General features: G+C 45.3%; 1 protein-coding gene across 4 annotated transcripts in view; it reads left to right on the top strand.

Annotated features, from left to right (window-relative positions):
• Srgap3 (SLIT-ROBO Rho GTPase activating protein 3) overlaps positions 1-25,157 on the top strand; it is a 211,991-nt gene that overhangs the window by 166,078 nt on the left and 20,756 nt on the right. For 3 of the 4 annotated variants that reach the window (XM_051203643.1, XM_051203641.1, XM_051203644.1), the window contains 5 exons: positions 2,979-3,063; positions 8,237-8,264; positions 12,955-13,057; positions 18,016-18,076; positions 20,323-20,400. In XM_051203643.1, coding sequence (XP_051059600.1) covers positions 2,979-3,063; positions 8,237-8,264; positions 12,955-13,057; positions 18,016-18,076; positions 20,323-20,400 — 355 coding nt within the window. Of the gene's footprint in view, positions 1-2,978; positions 3,064-8,236; positions 8,265-12,954; positions 13,058-17,018; positions 17,050-18,015; positions 18,077-20,322; positions 20,401-25,157 lie in introns of all 4 variants that reach the window. The other variant, XM_051203642.1, reaches the window with a different exon arrangement.

The raw sequence follows: 25,157 nt of genomic DNA, 5'->3' as shown, positions 1-25,157 counted from the left end.
ACAGTTATGAAGTAGCAATGGAAATATTTTATAGTTAGAGGTCACCACAACATGAACTGTATTAAAGGGTCACAGCATTAGGAAGATTGCCAACCGCCGGGTTAAAGGAACACAGTGAAGGAGTCAGGTAACAACCTAGAGTTATGTGACTGCTTTTGTCTTAAATTGGTGACTAAGCTTTAAAAACGAGGACCTCAGCATTGCAAGCAAGTTATTCAGGAGTTGCTAGTCCCTCCTGTAAAATCCCAGGTTTCAGGCCTCCATTTTGGCTAGGGGCCAGGGGCCAGGAGGAAAGTGGGGAAGGGGAATTGAAGCTTTAGTTCAAATTAGGCTTATTGAACATGGAGATTGGGGCTGTAAGGGAATTACCTTCCATCTGGTGCACATACCACAAAAAGTTCATAGAGACTCTGCTCAAATGCCCAGAGTGAAAAGCTCCCCTTCACCCAAATAGCTCTCCTGCTAAGTTGTGGCTGGAGCTTTCTTTTGTTATCTTTGGGAAATCTGTTACCCTGGGATTCCTGGCCATTGGTCTTGATGCTGTTTTCTTTGGTGACCAGAGTGAAGCTGACAGCCTTTCCCTGACTTTAGAAATCTGGGGCTTACTTTCTCCAGGCTAAATGCTCTGATTCTTGTAACCCTACCTTCAAGCTTTGGTTCCAAGCAGCCTCAACACCCTAGTACCCCCTCCTGAATACTGTCTCTTTGAATGCCTACAACAAAACTCTCTGAAGACATGCATTACCACACCTGGCTCTTGTTTTATTTTTAAGCTAAGGTGGTGTCAGCTAACTCTTTTCTGTATGCAGCCTTGTCTCCCTCCTCTTAAAGGCCCTGTAGGTAAACATGCAGGGAGGTCTTCACTGAGCTGTCCTCTTGATGGAGTCAAGACAGGTCCAGATTGTCAACATCCTAACCTAATCACTGGACGCCTATGCCCTTCTCAGATCTTGTATGATAGGCAGATTCATGGAGCATGGCCTCTATTACCTTAAAGTTTGCTAATAAGAAAATGTGATGGCTGGGCCAGGCTACTGCCAAGGTCACCAGAGACACACAGCTAGGCTGATATTGACTGGGTTATACTCACAGAATCTGTCACAAATCAACCCAATGCTATAATTGGTAAGCTGTAATCAAAACCCAGCTACAGTCCAATAATTGACATATACTTCAATACCCTTTGACCTTGTCAAGAAAGAAAACAAAGCTAGTCTTCATGACTTTTGGCATCTACTACTTCTATTAGAGGAGTTTTTGTCTCCAGGGGGTAGGAAGTGCAGATGGGGATGAATAGAAAGTCACTTCAGCAGTACAACAAAATCTGGGAAGCAGAAGCAGAGGAAGGGGCACAGCCTGTTTATATTTAAAGAAATCTAGTGTCTTTGACCAAGGATCAGAAGATGTTACATTTTTTCTTTTATTTGTGTGCATATATTTATATGCTTTATATACATATTGATATGTGTGCATGCAAGTGTGTGTGTGTGTGTGTGTGTAGTTAGTTGTTTGTTTTCCGGAGTTCAGAAAACAACTTCAGGCATGATTAACCTTTTATGTGTACACCTCACCTCTGGTTTTTATTAATTCTTAGACGTGATGAAATCAGAGGATGGTATTGTTAGAAGTCTTCACCTCCAGCCTATAAGTCAATACTTACTGACTGAAGCAGAGGTGTGCACTACCCAGAGCCAGGCACTCAGTTAAAATTCAAGTGCTTCGTTTCTTCAGCAGGGCTCTGAAACTTGGAAGCTTAAGGCCCCGGTGAATCCTCCCCAAGTGAGAAATGAAGGGTTAGATTTGAGGTGTCATGAAAAGGAAATTCACATGTTAATAGTCTTCCCAACTGGTGATGAGGGTGCTGATTCTCTGCTGCACATTTGGAGAGACATCCTAAGTCTACTGTCAGCTTACCTCAAGGAGCTAATGGGGAGCTAGAAATGGGCAGGGCTCTATTCCTGCACAGCAAGGAGCCCAACTCTGGGCTTCTGTTTCCTTTGAATAAGTATGATCAAGCTTTCTCCATTAGTCCTCCAAGATCATGGAGAGGGCCCCCCCTCTGTGTGTGCGTGTGCGTGTGCGTGTGTGTGTGTGTGTGTGTGTGTGCGCGTGTGCGTGTGTGTGTGTGTGCGTGTGCGTGTGTGTGCGTGCGTGCGTGTGTGTGTGTGTGTGTGTGTGTGTGTGTGTACAAGTATGACCATACTTTCTCCATTAGCCCTACAAGACCATGGAGAGGTTCTTCTCTCTCTCTCTCTCTCCCTCTCTCTCTCTCTCTCTCTCTCTCTCTCTCTCTCTCTCTCTCCTTCTTCTTTTCCCTCTCCCTCCCCATCTCTCTCTGTCTGTGTATGTACAAACATGATTATGCTTTTTTCATTAGCCCTCCAAGATCATGGAGAGGTTCCTATCTATCTATCTATCTATCTATCTATCTATCTATCTATATCTATATCTTCTATTTGTGACAAAGCACTTTCTATACACCCTTCTTTATCTCGTCCACCCAGAAAATCATGTCCCCCAGTGCAGTGATACAAGGTTTCTCAGTGGCCTGCACAGCCCTTTCTCATTTGGAAGAAAGGCTCATCTTTAGCTTTGCTCTGGTAGCTCTTGACCTTGGCTGCAGGACTTTGCATGACTCTCTTCTTTATTGCTCTGGTCCCAGAAGCACAGTAGAGATTTGGTGACCAACGGGCCCTGTGTCTTGTGCTGCCCACAGTTCTCACTGCAGCAGCAGCCTCCACTGCGGCCAAATACCCCTGCCTCTTATGTGCCCAACCCAACCTACATGACCAGGGAACTCCCAATAATTAGACAGCCACTTGGAATAGCTCAAAGCAGGCGCAAAGTCCTGCCTGTCCTCATTATCAGGTCCTGGCTTCCCTGCTAGGTGGGGGGGGGGGAGGTGGGATTAGAGTCAGAGACCCTATCATCACTGGGTTGTGTGCCCTTTAATTTCCTTATGCTTGTATGTTTTACAGAAATTTAAAGAATATGTGAATGGCAGTAACCTCATCACCAAGTTGCAAGCCAAGCATGACTTACTCAAGCAGACACTGGGTGAAGGTGAGTTGGGTGGGTGAGAGCCCAAGGGGGACTGCTGTGTGGTGGAGCCGCTGAGCCACTTCAGGTCAAGATACCCAGTACCGGGCAGGGAAGGACCTGATGCTTATACCTTCACTAGGAAGGCCTGGAAAATCACCTTGGTACAGGGGCTGAAGTCAGTCCTGTATGGCTGCAAGAAAGGGCAAGACCAAGGGGGGGGGTGTCCCCATACATAGGAGGTGGGAATCCAAGGACACAGGGACCACTGTTTCTCAGCACACACCAGGGTAACTATTGGCGGGCCTCACCAAGGTTCTAGGTCCAGAGAAGAAAAAGACATACATGGTAGGGTTCAGTCCTATAGAGATCAGGAGAATTTGAGCTAAACAGGGCAGCTAGAGCTCAGTACATTATCAAATCCACTCTTCTAAGTTTTTTTTTGTTTTGGTTTTTTTTTTTTTTTTTTTTTTTGAGACAGGATCTCACTACATAGCTCTGGATGGCCTGGAGCTTGCTTGCTGTGTAGACTAAGCTGGCCTTGAATTTACAGAGCTCTACCTGCCTCTGCCTCCCTAGTGCTGGGATTAAAGGCATGTGCCACCATGGCAGGCCTATTCTAAATTTTAATGCTGGCATCACCTTACCCCCACCTGGGCAGTTTGATTCTTCACTCAGTAGATCACTGTCTAAGTACAGCCTCAGTGTGTGGTTGTGTCCCATCACTGGTCCTCTCCTGTTATCAGAGAGCTATTTCAATGCCCCATCACTGGTCCTCTCCTGTTATCAGAGAGCCATTTCAATGCCCCATCACTGGTCCTCTCCTGTTGTCAGAGAGCTATTTCAATGTCCCATCACTGGTCCTCTCCTGTTATCAGAGAGCCATTTCAATGCCCCATCACTGGTCCTCTCCTGTTGTCAGAGAGCCATTTCAATGTCCCATCACTGGTCCTCTCCTGTTGTCAGAGAGCCATTTCAATGCCCCATCACTGGTCCTCTCCTGTTATCAGAGAGCCATTTCAAGTTGACAGGGATAACACGAAAACATTAAAAACAAATGAGGAAATATGGTCCCCAGGGAATATTCAAAAGGATTCAAGCTGGGTTTTTATTTGTTTGTTTGTGTTTTTGTTTTGTTTTAATGGTCTCATATACCTGTTTCTTCAAAGCAGTCCTTTGACAGTGTGACTCAAGGAGCCTGTCAGTTAAAAGAAGCACAAATCCTCCCTGGTCACTTTCATTTACAAATACTTTAAAAAAGGCTGCTAGGTAGCCATCAGATTGCTATCACTGTTCTCGGGAGCACACACTCCCAGTCTGACACTGGCTGTGTGGTAGTCATTTTATTGCCCAGAGAATTCAGTTTGTTGTTGTCACTGAGTCTTTTTCCTGTGGCTTCCCTGTCATTCTGGCCATGGGTGTTCTGGAAGTTCCAGTGTTACTACCTGAGGTGCTCGCCCATTTCCACTTTGCCTAAGGCCTTCGAGTATTTATTATCTGTTACAGAGATGGAACATAAGCTCAAGTGTAATGGCCTATTATAGAACTAAACAGCCCCCAAGATTCAGGTACCAACTGTATTTTATAATATGTTTAAAAACCCCCAACAGGTCCCTGAAGGTTAATTACAATACTTTAAAAATAAACTTTTCTGATATGTGTTAGAAGTGACAATCCACATTCCTAAAGCTGTTGCCAGTGGGTTTCTAGAGAGCTAGGATGCAGGTGGAAAGCTGAAAGTTAGGGGAGGGTCTGCCTTGACTGTGTTTTGGCATCCAAGGCCATGCCTTAAACCTTCAATTTCTAACTCCTCCCTGCCCCCAGCTGTCTCTCTTATATCCAGAAGTACAGACTCTGGCAGGGCTGGAGGAGGGTGCCACGACACACAGACAGATGGGATCCCATCCTCACAGGGAAGGGCTACACCTGGATCATGCTGTCAGCCAACTGCATGCAGGCATTATGTAATGATGAAACACATTAGGCAATTTCATCACTTTATAAATGTCACAAGCAGTTCTGACACAAATCAAGGCTGGCTACACCCTTATGCCATATGATGCATGTGTGAGATCATAGCAAGAGATTAAATTGAGTACAAGAGAGAATGATGCAATCAGGAGATACAGAAAGCACAAGACAAGGTTGCTGCCTGTATAACACACCATACTGGGTCACAGTAAATCTGTGTTTTTAGGAGTAGAAATAGTGCTCTCTAAAATAGCACAAATAGTAGATAATCGCTTATCAATACCAAGTGTTACATGTTATATGTAAGTTTATAAGAAGGACGGGGTAGTAAGCATGTTTACACCAGTGTTTACTTCAGTGTCACTGCCAGTGTGAGAATGTGTTACACCATGATGACCTTGTGATACCTGGGTCATCTGTAGACAGGAATTTTCAGCAAGTGAAACTTGTGGATGTGAGCATCCACAGTGCCTGGATGAGTAACAGATGTGAGCGTCCACAGTGCCTGGATGGATAATGAATGTGAGCACCCACAGTGCCCTGATGGATAAATGGTGTAACTGGGGATGTCACAGCCCAAAGAAAGACAGAGAGTAGTGCAGGATCACACAGTGACTTGATAAAATTTAATATGAGGACTTGAACCTCTGCATTGTCAGTACAGTTTTGTGGGAGGAGATGCTGTTTATCTCCTTATTTTGTGCACTCCATTCCTGCCTGGGGAGCATCTTCTAAGGTGAGGTATCTCTGTAGCCCAGAAGGAAGGGATACTATTAAAGGCCAAGTACCGCCTTTAGAAGTCATTGGGTTTGAGTCAAATTCTACTGCAAATATCAGCTTTCCCTCACCTGTGTGTATGGATGGAACCAGGTTGGCAGATGTAAAGTCAGACGACCTAGGTTGGAATCTAAGCTGCCCTTAAAGCAGTGACTGGAGCCAGTCACTCTGTCTGCTCTGGTCTTTTTGCTTGTATGTTGTTCCAGGTGGTATTCTGTGTACACTGGTATTGTGACACTCGTTACCCTATTGCAGGGTATACTTGTTTGTAGGCTATTATGGCCACTTATCAGGGAACATCTTGAAGGTAGTTTTTCCTTCACTTAACCATTCAATAAATATTTATTGAGTTCATACTTAGTGCCAAACAATATTCAAAACCTAGGTATTTAGCATGGTGTGTGTGTGTGTGTGTGTGTACATATGTGTGTACAGGTACATTTGGCTTTGCATTTGGAAGCCAGAGTCCAACATAATGTGCTTTATTTCACTTGTTCTCCACTTCTGTTTTGAGACAGAATCTGTCATTGAACCTGGAGTCTGCTGTTTGTTAGGCTGGCTCATGGGCCCCCAGTATCTATCCCCTGATGCTGGGGCTCCGGATACACACATGCTGCCATACCTAGCTTTTAAGTGGGTGCTGGGAATCTGGACTCAGGTTCTCATGTTTCTGCAACAAGCACTTTCACCAACTCAGCCATCTCCTAAGTCTTAGGGAGTTTTAAGAAAGAATAGACATGGTGCACACCTGTAACCTAGCACCTGGAAAGTGAAAGTAGAAGGGTTAGGAGTCCAAGGCCGGTGGCAGCTGTATAGTGAGATCAAGGACAGCCTGGGCTACATGAGATCTGTTCTTCACCACATCTCCAGATGAACAGATGTGAGGCTCTCATAGAACATGGTGCTTCTTTAATGACAATAGGCTGTCAGCAAACAAGAGAAGCTGTGGTCAATGACTGTGCAACCCTTGTCTACTTCAGGTGGAGGAAGCTCTACTCTGGATCCCCTTTTTCAGCTGGGATGCAAAAGGCTAGCAAGAGGCAGTCCTACAAGTGTTAGGGACAAGACAAGCCCCCCAAATAGGCTAGGGGCCTAGTGGAAAGACTCTGTGGCAGGAGATTCAAGGCCAAAGGAGGAAGGAGTCTATGCACATTGTAACAATAGCTTGAAGGGCTTATGGATACAGAGCATGAGGCTTGTATTCTATTCCACATGTGACAGGGGGCTCTAGAAAGCAAGCAGGACATGTGACATACTCTGTTTAAAGCTATTTCTGTGACTGATGAATTGTGACTAGATTGGAGTGAAATAGGAACTCCACTTAAAAAGTAAGTACTCCAGCTAGAGATGATGGGAACCTAGGCTGAGGTGGCAGTGCTGAGATGGAGGGCCATTGAAGTTAAGGACAGACGGCTCTGGAGAGCCATTCTCTGACTTTCAACTGAAGTGTCCAGGTGGTGGTCCACTTATGGAAATGCTGAAGACTTGGATGGGAATAGTTTGGGGACATGGGAAGAATATTTTTGGGGAATATTTAAAGTATGAGATCTTTGGGGGGGGCAGTGTTGTGTGACTCAACTCATATAGGGCTACCATGGCAGACCAAAGTCCAACTTGGTGAATCCTGAGTTTTATTGGGGTTACTAACAGGAATGTGGGTGAGGGGTTACTTACAGGAGCAAGAATTACTCAAAGACAGCTGCATCACCCCAGCTTGGGTAACAGGTCACAAAGCTGGGAATCTAGAGCCTACTGTACAGCCTTCAGGCAGCTCAACAAGTTAGAGTGCCCTTTCTAGGCGTCTCAGTTGGTCTAAACCTCTTCCAGGGACTTCTGTTGGTTTTTGCTTCTTCAAGGAAGCTGGTATAGTCTCAATCAAATATTCTTTGTAGGTTGGCTTCCAGTCTAAGAGGGGTTCTCAGCTTTTATATTTACTCTGGCAGGGAGGGGCCTAGTGAATCTGCTCAGTTTCAGAGACTTCCTGAAGCTACTTTGAGTTGTTCACCATCCTGCTGAAGGAGCTTCCCTGCAGTATAGAATGCTTCAAGCTTGAAGGAACCTGTTATACAACAGGTAGTTATTGAAAAGTGGGTAAGGAAACTGTAGTCTGTTTACACCATGGAATATTATTCAACCCTAAAAACAAATGAACTACTAAATCACGATGCATGGATGAACCACAGACAAATTTATGGTAAGCTAAAGAAGCCAGATTCAGGAGTGAAACCACAAGGAGGGTGATTCTCTTTCTAGAAATGCCTATCAAACTTGCAGAGACACAGAGATTAGCAGTTGCCTAGGGAAGGAGGCAGGAATAAAGAATGACTGTAGATTGGCACGTTAGGTCTTTCTGATATTGTTGTTGTTTTAAGGGAAAGAAAGTTCACTGGTTAAGACAACAGCTGAAGCCAACTAAACATCAACATGCAATTTTGTTTTCTTTCCCCAGGGGAGAGAGCAGAGTGCGGCACAACCAGGTGAGAGTTGGGGAGTCTCGTGTCCTTGTACTGGCTGCCTGAAGTCTGAGAGGGTGTGGTGGGTGGGTAGGTGTGTAGGATAAAGATGGTCTCTTGAGAACTAGGGAAGCTGGATAGTTTTCACCACCTTTGGGGGCTTTAGGGTGGTGGGGAGGGTACAGTGTCTACCGAGGCGACATTACTTGTTTTTGCTTTAGGCTGGTGAAGCTATGCTCTGGCAGGCTGGCCACAGGGAGGTAGTTTTCATAACTGCTTCAGGGGAGTGGGATATGTCCTATTCAGTGGGAGGGTAGTTAATTCCAGGGTGGCTCTAAAGGCACTAGCAGAGGCCACAAGGCTGTAGGATGGTTGTTTTCTTACCTTGAATCTGTTACATGGCCACTGCCCAAACTGCCCTATAGGTGATCCAGGTCCAGCCTGGATCCTCAGTTGCCAAGGCTTTGTGGTTGGCTGATATTGTGTACAGATGGCCAGGTGCATGCTGCATACACATGGACGTGTGCCCAGATTACCTGCTCCCCCCCTGCACTGCCCATCATACTTTGGCTTGAAGTTCAGTGGGAAATTGGATGGACTGGTGAGGCCAGTCATATAAGCTATTCATGCTTCCTTCTAGCTCCTTCCGCGCATCTCCCTTTGTGCTTTCCCTAGCACACCAGAGCCAGTGGACACTTTCACTCAGCAGCTGTCAGCCTTCCATAGGCTGTAGATGCCTAAGCAGCCAGCACTGCCCTGGTGTCTGAGTTTTCTCACCCTGTCTAGCAGTGGTCCAGAGGTCTGCCCTCTATCATGTGTGGCTACTTTCTAGTTGGGAGTTACTTTTTACCTCACTCAGTGGGGCTTTGTGACCCAATGGCATTCTTTCCTTCCAAACCAATTCTTCCCAATGGCTCGGAAAACTGAAAAGCTGGCCTACTTGGCAAGAATGAAAATGACCCTTCAACTCTCCCCTGCTCTTGGGGAAATGAGTAGGCGTGGCAATGGCTTGGGAAGCTGTGGATTTTAATATGTTGGATTTGGAGATTCAGGGCTTTCCAGGAATCCAGCTATTCCTCTGGGCCCAGGCAGTTTGGGAACTCCCAGATGACTCACAGGCAAGGACCCTCCCACATGTGGGACAGCCGATGTGCAGGTCACTTTTGAAGAACCCAAATTTGTTACTTTTTTTTTTTTTTTTTTTTTCTGGTAGAAGAATGTTACTATAGTCCTAAAAGGACAGAAACCCTTTTTATACCAAAGTGAGATGAGTTGGGCCACGGCTTACTTCCCCTTTTTTTCTTTAACAAATGCCTCTGAAATACTGTCTTCCTCACCTGCTTTGGCCTAGGGCCTAGAAAATCCAAGTTCAGGTTGTTAGATGACCCACTTAGGCATCCTGTCCTAAATTTCAGACCTAGTCAGATACTTTCTGGCTCATTATTAAACTTATGGGCCTCTTTGTCAACCTGAGAGTGGTTTAAAAATGAATCTTAGAGGTCCTGGGTGATGTCTCCACATCTTGGCTGTGCCAACTGTAGATTCTCACACAGTCAAGTCATGCGGGACCATCATCAGAGCAGATACCCTCAGCCAAGCCTTGTCCAAATGGCCCTTTTCTCACGTTAAAGCGTCTGTACCTTTGAATGGCCTCAGTTCACATAGTGCTAGGACTTAGGCTGACCATATGTGCTAATATATTTTGAAGAATTGCTAACAATTGTAAAGTGGGGTGCAAACACCAGTTGTTAATCGTGATGATTTGAAGAGGGGTTGGCCTCCTTAACCAGGTTGATAAGAGTCTCCAGTCCTGATTAGAGGAGAACTAGTCGATGCTATGACCAATCAGATGCAACTCAGGGCATATTCGACCCCAGCTTCTAAGAGCCCACCTGCCCTTGAACATCAGTGTGGTACCCCCATCTGTTGGAATGTTTAGGGAAATTCTTAATCACTTGCTTTTGGTCACAGACTGATTCTGAGGCCATGCCTGTGTTGCCAGCATATGCTAATTTTCATCCCAGCTGAAAGACAGAAAGGGGACATTGGTCTCTGGCTTCCTTTCCCTACCCTCTGTGGCCTTCTCTGTTCCTGTCTTCCCGGCTTCTCTCTTTCTTCCTTTTTTTCCCTTTTGCTCTGCATCTGAGCGGCAGAAGAGATGGAAGGCTTAGGCTGCCCCACTTTCCTTGGCTGAGCTGTCCCCCTGCTCCCCACTTTGTGCCCCACCCAGCATTCCCGTAAGTTGATACAGATTTGATGTTGTTCAAAGTTGGGATAGCTATGTTTCCTTGTCAGAGACCCCAGGCAGAACCCAATGCATCACGTGGGGGGGGGCACATTATGCCATTATGACTTCATTTTCTTTTACACTCTGGATTTGGCTGGGAAAATGGGGAAGCATACTCTACGCTTATTTCCTTTTATTTTACTCTGCAAAATATTAAAAAACAAAACCCTTATGAGTTCTCTTATGAAAACCCCCCAACTGGGTGCCCTAGAGCTTTGATTCTGTGTCTTTATCAGATTTGGGGAACTGCATTGACTCCCAGCTCCTGATGGATCCCGTTTGGGTGGCCTTGGGCAAATTTCTCAATCTCTTGTGGGCTCCTTTGCCTCGCAGGCTCCTGAGGAGGCTAATCATGCCATGCGAGATAAAGAAGTGACCCTGGAGTTCAAAGTACTACAAAAACAAATGGCGACATTGCTATCCTCCTTATCCTTAATCCCTAAATTTGCATCCTATGGCTTTGTGTCACATTTTTTTACAAAATTTCTTTTGTCTTTTACATTTGAAAACACAAAAGCATATCCGTTGTATGAGATTCCCCCTCCCTGTTTTCACACATCCTCAAAAAAGTTGTAATATATTTTTAAAGAAAATGACATGGACTTAGCTAACCAAATTCACACAGCTCCAAGATGGGCTGGAGATAATCTTGCTTGTTGTGCTGGGGTTTTTTTTGTTTTGTTTTGTTTTGTTTTGTTTTGTTTTGTTTTGTTTTTGTTTTTGTTTTTTTCCTTGATTGGGTGGCATGCTGTTTGGACTCAACTTGTCTTTGCCCATGCATGTCCTGGAGTTTGCAGCCTTTGCTCAACACTTAAATATCCAGGAGGACTTGGCTAAAGTGTCTTGCATGGCTGGATTGCTAAAGGACATGAGTGCAATAAACCCATGGGAGAGAGGCAGGGCAGCCCTCATTCATCTTGATTGGTTCCACAGTCCATATTATTCTTCCCTGTGGGCTGGGTATGTACCTTAGTTAGTAGAATGCTTGCTTAGCATGCATGAGAACCTGAGTTCAATTGCTAGCACCACATAAAACCCACGTGGAGGTGCATGCCTATAATTCTAACACTGAGGCGGGGGATCAGGAATATGAAGTGGAACTTGGCTACATAGCAAGTTAGAAGCCACCCTGCACTACATGAGATCCTGTCTCAGAAACAAACAAGCAAACAAGATTCTTGCCCATATACAGAAATCAATCCAGACTTGGGGAAGGGGCAAATCTTTATGTCTCATATAGAAATATTTCTGCCTGGCTGAGTATGTGCTTGTTGCTTCCAAAGTTTGAACCAAACCATTTGAGAATGAGCTGCCTTGTTTGGTAAGGGTGCTTCCTCCTAATGTTTCCCTAAAGGCCAGCAGCAGTGAATCAGGCCAGTGTATGTAGTGAAATGAGCAAATAAGCCAACCCAGGCTTATGCATGGTGAGCAACTATGAACATGGGTCTAGTGTCTGTGGCCATTTCATTGTTCCTGGTGGACTGTGGTATGAGGTTTCCCCTCCCTGTGGATAACAGCAGAACACAGGGAACGGAGATCTGAAAGCAAAGCAAGACACTTTCAACTTGACCCCTGTGACAAGGACTGATAGGGCAAATGAGTCTGCAGTTTAAAATGACAAGATGTCCCAGTGCCATGCCTATGACTTGAAATAAAAACAAAACAAAACAAAACAAAGCCCCTCCAAAAAACTGGATTTGGAGAGGAAGTGGGATAGAGGTGGGTCTGACTGATGCTCTCTCTGGGCCTTAATTTCTGTAAATGTGTAATGGGAAGATACTGGGTTAAGTGTGATAATGGATTTGACAGTGCTCCAATCAAAAATGTACTTGATTGATGAGTGGGATAATAACATCCCAGACCACCTACGGATCCTAAAGAAGCTGCAGCTTGCCTCCTGGCATCTAGCTGTCTGGCTCTCAGATCTATGCAATAAACATGAGTCATATGTCTTTGAAATGCCAGGAGGCATTAGGAAGACAGTGCCCCCCAGTATATTGGGAATTGGGCCTTAGTGATAGATTTAAGCCAAAATTATGAAAGTTAACCCTCTTGGTTATGTTTGAAAGTCTCTTGCTTTCTTGGGCTACAGATGACACCTCCCACTCCTGACCCCCCCCCATCTGATCTGCAAGATGTCAGCCTCTGATTGACATTGCAGGGGCCTTCTTGGAGTCATCTCATTCCCCATAATGTAGAAAGCATATGTGTTTTGTGAGAGTTGCTCCTGCTTGGCATTGTGGATAAACTAAGATCTAAAACATCCAGAGGCCTTCAGATGGAACATGGAAAACCAGTGTTTTGGGGGCCAGAGGCTCCCCGCTGTGTTTTGTATTTTGCTCCAGTTGTGGGTTTGAAGAGCACCTCTCCCAGTGGTATGTTTATGTTGGTTGCTTTCTTGATTTCTTTTGTTCCATTTTCCCCTAGGCCCCCCTGTCTTCCCCCTAAACCACAGAAAATGAGGAGACCTAGGCCTCTTTCAGTGTATAGCCATAAACTCTTTAACGGCAGTATGGAAGCGTTCATTAAGGTACTTGCTGGGGAGCCATGGAGTCCGCGAATGAGTCCAAAGTAATGGCAGCCTCTCTTCTCCCTGTCCCTTCCAGCTAACAGCTCTGTCAACCTCTTAGCCAGGTCCCACAGAGCTAGCTTCTCACTGTGATCTATTCTTGGCTTCAATGAGGCATTCCATTGGAGAATTCTGCTTCTGTCTAATGGCCTCTAAGTGGCCACTCATTGTTCTCAGTTGTATGGGGAGGGGTCTGATGACTCCAGCAGAAAAGAGGTGGGCTGTCACCACAGTGGTCCCAGCCAGCTGAAGTCATTGATGCAGGAGCTGCAGTCCTAACACCAGAAGGGCAGTTGAGGAAACCCTATTACTCGGTTTCACCCCCTCCTCCTGCAGTAGGAGGCTGATTGAGAACAGCACAAAAACAGCCCCTATGGGTTTCTACACACGGCAACTACAGTTTGTTAACTACGTATCTATTAGCATGGGAGCCGTAGTGTTTTCATAAGAAGAGTTCCTTCCACTTAATTTAGCTTTTGGTGGTTGACTTGAGATGTGGGAGTAGGGTGGAGGTAGTCCTTCTAAATGTCAGGTTAACCCTTGACATTGAGCTTAAGTTAAAAATTTAAGTGTTTTAGCTAAGTGAGCTTATTTTTCCTGTCCCCACCCCCAGTGGGTGTAAGATCAAGGCATCCAGGATCAAACGGAACAATGCAAAAATGGTGTTAGAGTCAGGATGTGTTCTTGGGAAAAGAGAAGGGAGGTCTTCGCCAGTTATTTGAAAGCCCACCACCAGCCAATAAAGACCATTGCTGCAGAAAAGGGGACTGATAAAGGTCAGGGGAAGGAAGGGTATAGTCTTGTGGCATCAGTAATGATTTTGGAGTTACAGGAGCTGTCCCATACGCCAGCTCTGTCCTCTGGCAGGGTGCTGCTAGACCTGGAGGACAGAGAAGGGCTACAGACATGCAGATGTCAGCCTCGTGGATAGGTCTGGTAAGCAGGACCCTAGGTCAAAGGACTACCTCTGCCTATAGACTGAGTTCTCAGAACAGAACAGAAGAGCTAGAGAGAGAAGGAGGGATTTCCCCTGAACAAGGACAATGGGGGGTGCCTTAGGATACTTCATAGGAACGAAGGCCCCGAATTAGAGGTCCCCCGGGAACTGTGTGACTCACTGGGAGCCGCTCAGTGGGTCATGGCAGGTGGGGCTATGTCAAAAGAGTGCTTTGTTTCTATCAGCCCTGTCTTCCCCTGTACTTCCTTCTCACTCACCCTTGCTTCTGGCTGAGCTACTCCCCAGGCTGCAAAGGCAGGGCACATGGGAAGTCCTACAGGAACATGCTGTTGCAATTCAGAGCAAGAAGAGCTGTGAGCTGGGGCCCAGGTTGCCTTGCCAGGGGCTTGAAAGGATGGGGAAAGATAAGAGAGGAGCAGGACGGGAGTCCCTGAAGGAGGGAAAGATGCAATGAGATCTGAGATGGGGACTCCTCCCCTGAGTCTCTCTGATCTTGGGAAATGAGAGATCAGTTAGTATACTTGGAAGGAACTGACTCTCATTTGACACTATTTGAAAGCCACATCTTCAGTGGAAATGAATATCTTTCTAGTGCAACTTGACTGTACACCCGGCCAACACTTTAGACCTTGTTCAACTCCATGAGTGTTTGTTTGCCCCATCAGTGGGTTACTTTGGGAAGCCATCTTACTATTCTTCTACATCACCATGCCCCCTATGGTGTTTTGGCTAACCATCTCTAGAGCCTGTTGCATAGCCTTTATCTTTGGTTCCAAAACTTCCTGTTAGATTGGATACTTTGGTCCACCAGAATTATAACCTCCACACGGCGCAGGTGATGACATCGTAATTACAAGGTGCATCATGCAAGCATGAGGACATGAGTTCAATCTCTACAACCTGTGTTAAAAAGCTGGGAATAGTGGCGCACACTTGGAATCCTAGCACTAGGGAATCAGATAAATGCCAGTAGCTCCTTGGCCAGCAAGCCTAGCTTAATTGGAGAGTTCAAACTGAAGGTGGCTGGTGTCTGAGGAATGACATACGGGATTGAGCTTTGGCCACATGAGCGCGCGCGCACGCGCGCGTGCACACACACACACACACACACACACACACACACGAACACTCTCTTGTCACCATCACTATGTCACACACAAGCTTCAGTAGCTCAGCTGTGTGGTACTACTGGAGGTACAAAATGGCAAGAGGAAGTATGGTACAGTGACACTGGTCAGCTGGCCCTGAGAAAAACGTCCAAAGAGGGACAACCCAGCTCTGTTGAGGTGGAAACTGGGGTGGATGTCAGAGTACTTGAAGGGTTAATAGCCATTTGGCTAGGGAAGAGCAGGCAGGCTGTGAAACACAACAGCATGTCTTTATGCTCCTTCTGCACTTGGGCTTCCTCCTATCAGTGAAGCTCAACACCTTCAGCTCTGGACCTACTGTGAGCATCACAAAGCTCCACATGGCACAGACATACTCTAAAGGATTCCAGAGTCCAGAGAGTGAAAGGCAGCATCTGTAGTTACTCCTCCTTCAACTGGCAAGAGTAGAACTGAAGTTTCTATTCTAATCCTCACACTGTCTGACTATACAATGGAGTCCTCAGCTTTGAAAATCCAGGTCTAGGAAAGGATTTTTGGTCAAACAATCCCACCGTGTTGCTGTGATCATGATGCCTCAGCCGGACAAAAAGAGAAGCTCCAAGTTAATTATAAGGAAATGTTTGTGGAGCCAGACTTAGGAGCCTCCCTGACTCTTGTGAGCCAACCCCTTATAAAAAACCAAAAACTTGGTGTTTTTCTCCTCTCAAACTTAAGGAGACTCCATTTATGTCCACCACAAAGCCCAGAAGGCCCGCCTGTGGGATGGGTAGAGAGTCCCTGTCTTGCCTCCATGAAATGAGAGTGATCTTCTGCCCTGTGAGTTTAGGAGAGCATAGAATGAGCTGCTTCATGTATGTTTCTAGAACACTCCTGGCACTATTTAAGCCTGGTCTATTATTAATTTTAGGACACCATCTCAAGAGTCCTTTGGACCAGGCTATTGTTGGGTTCTGGAAGTCATGTGAGTTTAGCTGACATCATAGCAACTCAAATCCCAATTGTTGAGATGGCAGGATTGGAATACTGTCCCTCAGGAAGGCACATGTATCTTAATCAGCTTGGCTTCTTCACTGAACTTGGGTGAGAGTGAGACTCAGCTCCCACTTAGACGCTTGAGTCACTGCCCACAGAACCAGAAACGTCAGGTAGGCTCTCTCAAGGTGGAGACAAAGGCGTCAGTATACCCTCAACTTCATCCTTCCCAGCTTCTGTGTTCCAGGAGGGTCTCAGTGCCAGGGTGACAGTAAGAGGTTGGGAAGGAGAGCAGAGTCATTCTTCCACACAGAGAAGGTTATCAAGGTGTTGGGTGTGTTTGGAGTCTGGAATCTGGTATACCCTGCTGTATCCTGTCTAAGCAGATCTTGTAAAGTAGAGCATCTGTCTGAAAATGAGGATTCCAGAGATGAATTCTAGGAAGCAGCTTACAATAGACATGAAGGATCCCTTCTGTGAGCAGATGGGCTAGCCTTGTAGGTCTTCAGTGGACTCTTGCTCATTGGTGGATCCCTGGTGTTGAAGAGAAACTAGACATGGACCCAGGAAGGATATTAACACACATTTCCTACAAATTGACAAGGAATGAAAGAGGCCCCTCCATCACTGATATCTGGGAAAGAGGCTAGGCAGCCTATTGGAAGGCTGGCTGGGGACTGCCCCAGAAGTCCTAGGAGACTCCAAGGCTGAGGCCCCTCCCCGTGGGCAGGCTATTGGGAAAATGTCCCAGGACCATTGCTGGCTGCCATTGCATTTTGGCATTCACGGACTCTGAAGGATCTGCATACTCTAACTGATCTTACTCCTGCATAATCTTTTCTTTTTCTCCTGCTTTGCTGCCTGTTTCTTTTTTTGTTATCAGAGGAAGAAGAAATGCTCGAACCAGGAACCAGGTATTTACTAGCTAGGCCCACAAGCCCTATGCAACCAGTAGATCCAATGCCTTCTAGAGATGGGAGGGGGGGGTGTGACAAAGGCAACAGCCCACCAAGTTATTAGCCTTCTGGGTAGACTAGTGGTTAAATATGGCCCTGTTTAAAAAAAAAAAAAAAGTTTTGTTCTGTCTTGTAAATGGTACTCATGTTATGACCTGAAGTAACAACAGGTCACCTACTTTTAGAACCCTGAAAGAAAACTGACTCTTGCCCAACCACTAGGAACTGTAGACTAATCTAGAAAGGTGTAATTGAATGTCCTTTCACATCCTAGATACAACTATTTAAATTATGCCCTATTTGGCCTTTTTAATTGAGGTAAGCCACCAGATGGCCAATGTCTGATATCAACATCTTTTAGAGCATCGCCATGTACCATGCCTACTGTTGAGCAAAATATTTACCTGAATAAGAAGGGAAGATTCCTTCCCTTCTTAGAACCTCTCAGGGCTTGTAAGGGCTAGGCCTTCTTCACCCACAATGTGTTCTCAGTTCTGATATGAGACACCTCAGTAATAGGGAGAGGCATTGATCCGGCCTCTTTGTCCCCAAGTCCTGGGGAAAGATGCTGAGTTTGGGCAAAGCAGAGTTGGGAAAAGGCAAGTCATCTTTGAAGGTCAGACTCCACACTGGTTTCCACCTTTCCTGCCCCCAGTGTGCCTGTCAAGCTGAGCCCAGTTCCTTGCCAGCTGGGTAAGAAGAGAGAGCATTTCTTTGAATTTATCCTAGCTATGCCTTCTGCTGCACTTAACTGAAGGCTGTGTGGTAACTATTCCTGGAGACTAGACTTAGCAGTTCCTTGCTTGTTTTCCTACTAATCACATGATACTAATCTTCTGGCTTGACTTGGGCATCTTGTTTGCAATATCTTTTGCCTATGGATGCCAAGCCTGATAAAACTCACATTTTTTTTTCTTTCTTAAGGATTCAGGACAAGCTATACCACTTGTAGTGGAGAGCTGTATCCGCTTCATCAATTTATATGGTAAGCACCATCGCAGCTCAATGTGCTCAGTTCACTGTGAAATAGGTGCTGGACTGTTCTGGGAGAAAGTGAAGACTTCCTGTCCTTGCTCTTCTCCAGGAAATGGCTGTTACTCAGAACTAAGACATAGAGTCTGCATGTCTGTGTCCAGGGCGAGAGAAGGAAGGTTGTGTGAGGGACCCAGCATTTTAGCTCATGGTGAAGCAACTATAGTACGGACAGCAGGGCAATTCCACCTCTGTCTTTACTCAGAGTCAATTGGGTTAATAGGCTGTAAACTCCACGAAGGGAGTGGTGGCAGGAATTTGTTAACCATGGTGTTATCAGAAGACAGCTTGTATTTAAACCTCAAAACATAATAGGCATCCATTTTGGCTGTGAGGAATGAAGGAGCGATAGAGGCAAGCACCTTATAATTCCTGCAGGGCTAACATTCTGAGAACAAGGAAGTCAACAGCAGGAAAAGAATTGTAATAACCCATTAGCATCTCTATGTATTAGATCTAGGACCACTGCAGACCTTCAAATCAGCCGACTCTAAGGTCCATTGTGTAAAATGCTGTGGCGTTTACACATTACCCATGTAATCTTCCCATAGACAGTAAGCCACCTAGAGAGACAGATAGGACCAAATCCTATGTAAAAACAAATAATCATATTGTTTGGGGACTAGTAAAACAGTAATCTATACATGTCTAGGACAGATGTAACTGTTAGTTGAGTCACTGAATATAGTAACTCATGGATATAGTAGCCTATAATGTAATTTCTCATAGTGACACTGCCATGAAACTAATTAAAAGGAGGATAGATAATGACTTTGGGACCAGGCTGCTTGACTAAAGAGGGGGGAGATCCCCAAGGAGAGCAGCTGTGCAGCTGGGGTAGGAAGAATGGGGGACGGTAGGTAGAAGGAAGGGCAGTATGGTGGTTAGCAATGACCCAGAAAGATGGGAGAAGACTGTGGAGTGGTAGAAGTTACACTCATGGTTGTATATGCCTGTCATCTCAGCATTAGGAAGACTGAGGCTGAAGGACCACCAAGAGTTGGAGGCTGACCTGGGCTACCTAGTAAGTTCGAGGTTAGCCTGGGCACAATCATGTCACAACTTAAATATCCAGGTGCATACCTTGTTTAACAGTGAGCATGACACATGAAGATGATTTAGAAGCTGTTGTGTCAGTCCTTAGCCATCTTGTGACTAACATCATTGGCAAAGGCTTAAATAAGTGGACAAAACAAACAAACAAACAAACAAAAAACAAAAACAAAAAAAAACCAAAACATATAGCTTGTCCATGCTAAATGTCCACTAAACCTTTACTTCTACGGGGAAACAATAAATTGTAGCATGGAGAATTGTTCTACCCAAAACAACTGAGACAGGGAAAGGTACCCGGTGTCTACAGTAATTTTCATCTGAGAGAGGCAGGCCCTCTGATTCCTGCAATTTGCAATTGTTATGGGACACCTTAGGTGTCAAGGGTTCCACTGTGCTATCGCCTCATAGAAACCATAGAAACTTGTTCTAAAAAGAAGAAGAAAAAGAAGAAGGAGAAGGAGAAGAAGAAGAAGAAGAAGAAGAAGAAGAAGAAGAAGAAGAAGAAGAAGAAGAAGAAGAAGAAGAAGAAGGAAGAACAAAGAACAGTGTGACTCTATTGGGTCCACACTCTCCCTTTTTCCTTTCTTGGAAAGAGGTGTTATTTTGTATCCCAGGCTGTCCTTGAACTCTGTAAAATCCTCCTACCTCAAGCCTTGAAAATACTGGGATTATAATATGAGCAATTCTGCCCAGCTTACCAATTTATTGTATTAAATAATTTTTGGTGCTGGGGACCTAACCCAGGGCCTTGTGTCCACGAGACAAACCACTCTGCCACTGAGATATGCCTTGAACTCTCTGATTTCCCCAATCCAGGCCAGGATGTACTCGGAAGTCTAGCTTTTCTTAAGGCAAAAATTTAGCTAAGTGGGCGGGAAAGGATAGTTGATAGCATCTTCCTTCAGACCTAGGAGCAAGTTCACAGACATGAGACTCTGCATGTGTCTGAGTGTTTGGGCCAGCTGTAGTTCGTTGTCAAGGGGTTTCAGCTAGGAGCTTGTCACCAGGAACAGCTACTAGAAAACATGGAAGGAGGAAGAGGTAAGCATGGGAGAGACTCTCCAATAAGTCCAATAGCCAGATGAACTCTAGAATGGTGTTATTTACATTTGTTGTTTGCTTGTGTTGTTATTTCTTTTTTAGGACTCCAGCAACAGGGGATATTCAGAGTTCCAGGGTCTCAGGTTGAAGTCAATGATATCAAGAATTCCTTTGAGAGAGGTGAGTGTGGGCTGAACATCTCAAGCTTGTGGGAAGGAAAAGCCAGAGTTAGCATAGGTCTCAGAGCCAGTAGTGCAAAAGGGCCCTGAACCCACAGTGTCTTTCAAGGGCTGTATGCTCATACTCTTCTTAACTTTGTATTCCATGGCATGGTGATGGTACTGGAAATCAGCCATATTGGGAGTATTTACACCACAGAAATTGGTAAACTCCAAGTCTTTTTTTTTTTAAACAGTTTTCCTCTAAGCATCCAGTTCTCCTTCCTTTCCATTTTACTGCATACTGAGCATTCCTAACCCCATGTTCTACATCCAAACATTTGAGTGTTGAAGTAACACTAATGGAAAGCTCCACACTTGACTTCATGGGACAGATGTAGCCAAGATGCAGCTACACAAATGATACCTTGTCAAATTACCATCAGACTGTGTGTGCAACTCAGGTGGATTTTTATGTAGATATTTGATCTTACCTCAAGATACCAAAAAATCCCAAAGCTTCTGACTCCACCCGTTTTAGTGTTTGATATTTTTTTAATTGCTTTATTTATTTTATTTTTGAGATAGTGTCTAGGCTAGCCTTAAACTCTTTCTAATACTCCTGTCTCTAGTTTCCAACTGCTGATATTACAGGTGTGAGTTTTCATGCCGGACTTTCCACGTACTGTGTGTGTTTACATGATTGTGTGAGTATAAGTGTATGTACAGGTATACATAAGCACTTGTGAATGTGTGTGTGTGTGTGTGTGTGTGTGTGTGTGTGCAAAGCATACAGCTTGTGGAGGTCAGAGCTGTCATCCCACAGGTGCTACCACCGTGGTTTTTGAGTCAAGGTTCCTCTCACTGGCCTAGAGCTCACCAACTAGGATAGGGCAGCTGACCAGCAAGCCCTAGGAACCTGACTGCCCTTACCTCCTCAGTACTGGCATTTCAAGGTCACACTACAGTGCCTGACTGGTTTGGGGTTTTTTATTTTTTGGATTTTTTTGGTATTTTTGTGCATTTTTGACTTTATTTTTTACACAGATATAGTTAGGGGATCAAACTCAAGTCCTTATATATGGCAAGAATTTCATCAACTAAGCCATCTCCCCATCCTGCTTTTCATTATGTTTTGAGCTAGGGTCTCAGGTTGTCCAGGTTATCATGAACTACTATCACCTTGGGCCTGTTGTCTTAGTTAGGGTTTTTATTGCTGTGATAAAATACCATGACCTAAAGCAACTTGAGGAGGAAAGGGTTTACTCTGACTTAGGACTCAGGTCACACTTCATCATTGGGAGAAATCAGGGCAGAAACTCAAAGCAGGAACCTGAAGGTAGAACTGAAGAGGCCATAGAGGCCTCTTGCTGAGGCCTCCTTGCTCAGCCTGCTTTTTTATACAACACGGAATCACCTTCCAGGGATAGCATCACCTACAATGGGCTGGGCCTTCCCACATTAATCACTAATTAAGGATGGTCTTATGGAGGCATTTTCTCAGTTGAGGTCCTCTTCCCAAATAACTCTATCTGGGTCAAGTTGACATCCTGTGGACAAAGGATGCTCATCCTTCATTACAGCTTCTTACTGGTGACTGCCCAGTGGACTTTGCAGTGGTGTCTGGGAGGAAGAACCTAGAAAGAAGTCTGTCATGTTTCTACGAATAAAGGAACCTACTTATTAGGAAAGTTAGAAGATGAAGAGTTGCTTCTAGAATAGTCCAATTCTTTGTTTTTTTCAATACACTGGTTGTGTTTCCTTTGTTTGGCAACTTAGACAATTGGAGGAATCAAGCATATATTTTCCTGTCCCCTTCCAAGGACAGGATGGGAACACGTGATTGACTGAGTGCATCCTCCTTTGGCCTCAGAATTGCTGATAAGGACAGGTAGCCAGTGACAGTTTCCCTGCAAAGGAAGGACCCACTGCCCATAAGAAGCTCAACTCTCAAATGTCTGCCTTTGCCTGCACAGTGCCTATATTACTGCCACAGTAGAACTGGAAATCCAGGTCTTTTTATTTAAGGAAACACATTCAGACATCTCAATCCTTGGTTCTAGAGCCAAGCCTAGCACTGGCAATTGGGCATCTCAGTTCAGGGACAGGAAGAAGAGCACAGTAGCAGGCAAGCTACACTGAATCCCACTTCCAGTTTCACTCCATTTTGGAAAGACATGTAATACAACGCTCCTCATTCTGACTCACGTTCTTATTCTCTGGGTAGTTCTGATGCTGAGGACTCTGACCCCAGAGTCAAGTCCCAGCAGCACATCCCATCCCATCCCATCCCATCCCAGTGGACAGTGAGAAAGAAAAACACATTTTTTTTTCTTTTCCTTTCTTGATACTCAGCCAGCCTGGAGCATACTACATAGCCTTGATCTTTTTGTAATCCTTCTGCTTCAGCTTCCTCAGTGCCCAGATTACAAGCATAAACTATCAGGTCATCAGGTCTGGTTAGAAGGCATGCTCTTATCTGTTTGTTTGTTTTTGTGAGCTTCCTTGGTTTAGGAGTGTACAGTTTAATGCCATCAGCTGAACTCCAAGTGAGTATTAGACTTCCACCCATCCAGTTCCCACATTTATTATCTTCCTTGGAGGAGTGAAACCTCTGCCTCCCATATCCTTGGTTCTACTATAGAGCATGTCTGGCTCCAGGGTGGAAGAAGAATTCTACAGTCTAGGGTACAACCCAGTATTGAGTTGGCTGGCTGTGGTGCTCAGTGGCCTCCTGGCAGACAGGGAAGCTTCTTTCTCTGGAGAACATTTGAGGATGTCAGGCATTTAACCCCAGAAGGCCCCAATACTGCTGCTTTTAGCAGCTGCCAGTCATTAATTCATTCAGCAATCATGCAGCAAATCCTCCACTGTACAAGACCATAGCCAGGGCCTGGAAATACAATGTAACTGTCCCTACAAGTGAGGAGACCAGGTTAATAAGAAGATGGCCTGTCTGAGCCAGAATGGAGTGAGCACTGGTTGTTATGGGAGCCCCTGATCCTCAGTGGATAGAGGAAAGAGTGCAGAAGAGTCAGGGGAGGCTTCCAGGGAGGAAGTGCCTAAGCTGAGGCTTCATGCACAGGGCCCAGAGGAAGCCAAGGGAAGGGAAGGCATCCAAGCTAAGGGAACAAGATGTGCAAAGGCCAGGAAGTCAGTGTCATTCTTCATCGCCCCAGCCTCTCCTGATGTCACTGATAAAACAGACCAGAATCTACTCCTTACTCCTTTTGACACCACAGTCCCTCAATCCTCAGTTTTGTAAATGAACAGAACACTATTCTAGAACCTTCCCTGTTTCCATTCTCTGTGGCTCATCCCATCGCATAGAGCTGCCTGTGTCCTGCACTGACTACCTTGGTGAGTTCCTTGGAAAGGACTGTCACCCTGGCAGGACCTCACCCCAATATTTCCCTGTTCTCTTTCTCTGTTGGTGAGCTTATGGCAATGGGCATCCTCACCCAGCTCTCATCTGAGGTCAGCACTTCCTGTCACTTGCTTTGGTACCTTGTAGGGATGACAAGTGAGTGAAAGGAATTTCCTGCTCTTCTCAAGCCTTGGGTCCCCATCTAGTAGGGATCTCCTGACCCACATCACAGCCACAGAAAAAGAAAGAAGGAAGAACAAAGAAAGGAAAAAAAGGCAAGGAAGAAAAGGAGAAAGAGAAAAAAAGAATTTAAAAAATCCCTATTTTCTTCTATATTTGTAGTAGATTTCTCTCTACCTCTCCTCATTCCAAAATGATTCTCCCTCTCCCTGCTGCCTTGTTCTTTGGGAAGACACACTGCACTGTCTCTGGATTCATTAGTGGGACATAGCTTTCCATTAGGCTTACCTGGAACATTAGCTCTTGTTATCTTTCTAGATAAAGCCATCTACATGATCTTCATGATCTTTGAATTGTCATTCCTGGTCCCAGACAGACTGGTCTTGCAGAAGACCAGAGGCATGGATGGTTGGGGCAATTCCATTCAGGAACTTAGTGCCTTCTGGAAGATGGGCAAGAATTGATGATGATGTGTGTTTTTGTGTAAGCATGATGTATATATCTGTGTATGTACACATATAGAAAGTTAACATGTTAATCAAGCAATTATTTTAAATGTGTTCTTCCTCATAAGAAAGTATTATGGAAGAAACATTCTTACCTCCTTGGTGGGGCCATCTGAGAGGTTAACCTAGGGAACACCAGTGCCTGGGCTGCCTCATACAGTCGTTCAGGTTGGGCACTTGCTGAGGAGGCAGGTGGGGGATGTCCTCTGGCTCATGCTCTGTAAGCTGCAAGCCCCAGTACAGAATGGAAAGAGACTTTGTCTGGTTGGCACTCAAACATATTGCGACTAGATGATACTGCCAGTGATACATATCCCCTTCCTCTGAAAGCAGAGGAAGGAGATCCCAGTTGGGTACCCAGATCTGTTCATTGCTTGCCAGACACACACAGGTGTTCTGCCTGTTAGTGCAAACTTCCCTCAACACCTTCAGCAAGGTGTTAGATTACTCTCTGCTTGCTTTCACCTCCCCCAGGAAAATTCCCAGTAATAGACCAGCTTAGCAGCCCCCAGTTACCCTGCAGAGAGCCTCTCCTCTGAAATGCCATATTTCCTGGTCCAACTAACAAAAATTCAAAAGACTGGCAGTGTGCCATGGGCAGAGCTGGAGAAGACAGCCTTCTCAAGAGGATGTCACTAGCAGGAGTACAAAATGTTACCCTCCCTCCTAAAGAGAGGGCTTTGAGTATAGGTGAGAAACCACACCCAAGATGACCCTGTGTGTCCA

Source organism: Phodopus roborovskii, unplaced genomic scaffold (genome assembly GCF_943737965.1).
Source record: "Phodopus roborovskii unplaced genomic scaffold, PHOROB, whole genome shotgun sequence".
NCBI lineage: Eukaryota > Metazoa > Chordata > Mammalia > Rodentia > Cricetidae > Phodopus > Phodopus roborovskii.
The sequence above is the reverse complement of the archived record's forward strand: the minus strand, read 5'-3'. Positions and strand labels throughout refer to the sequence as shown.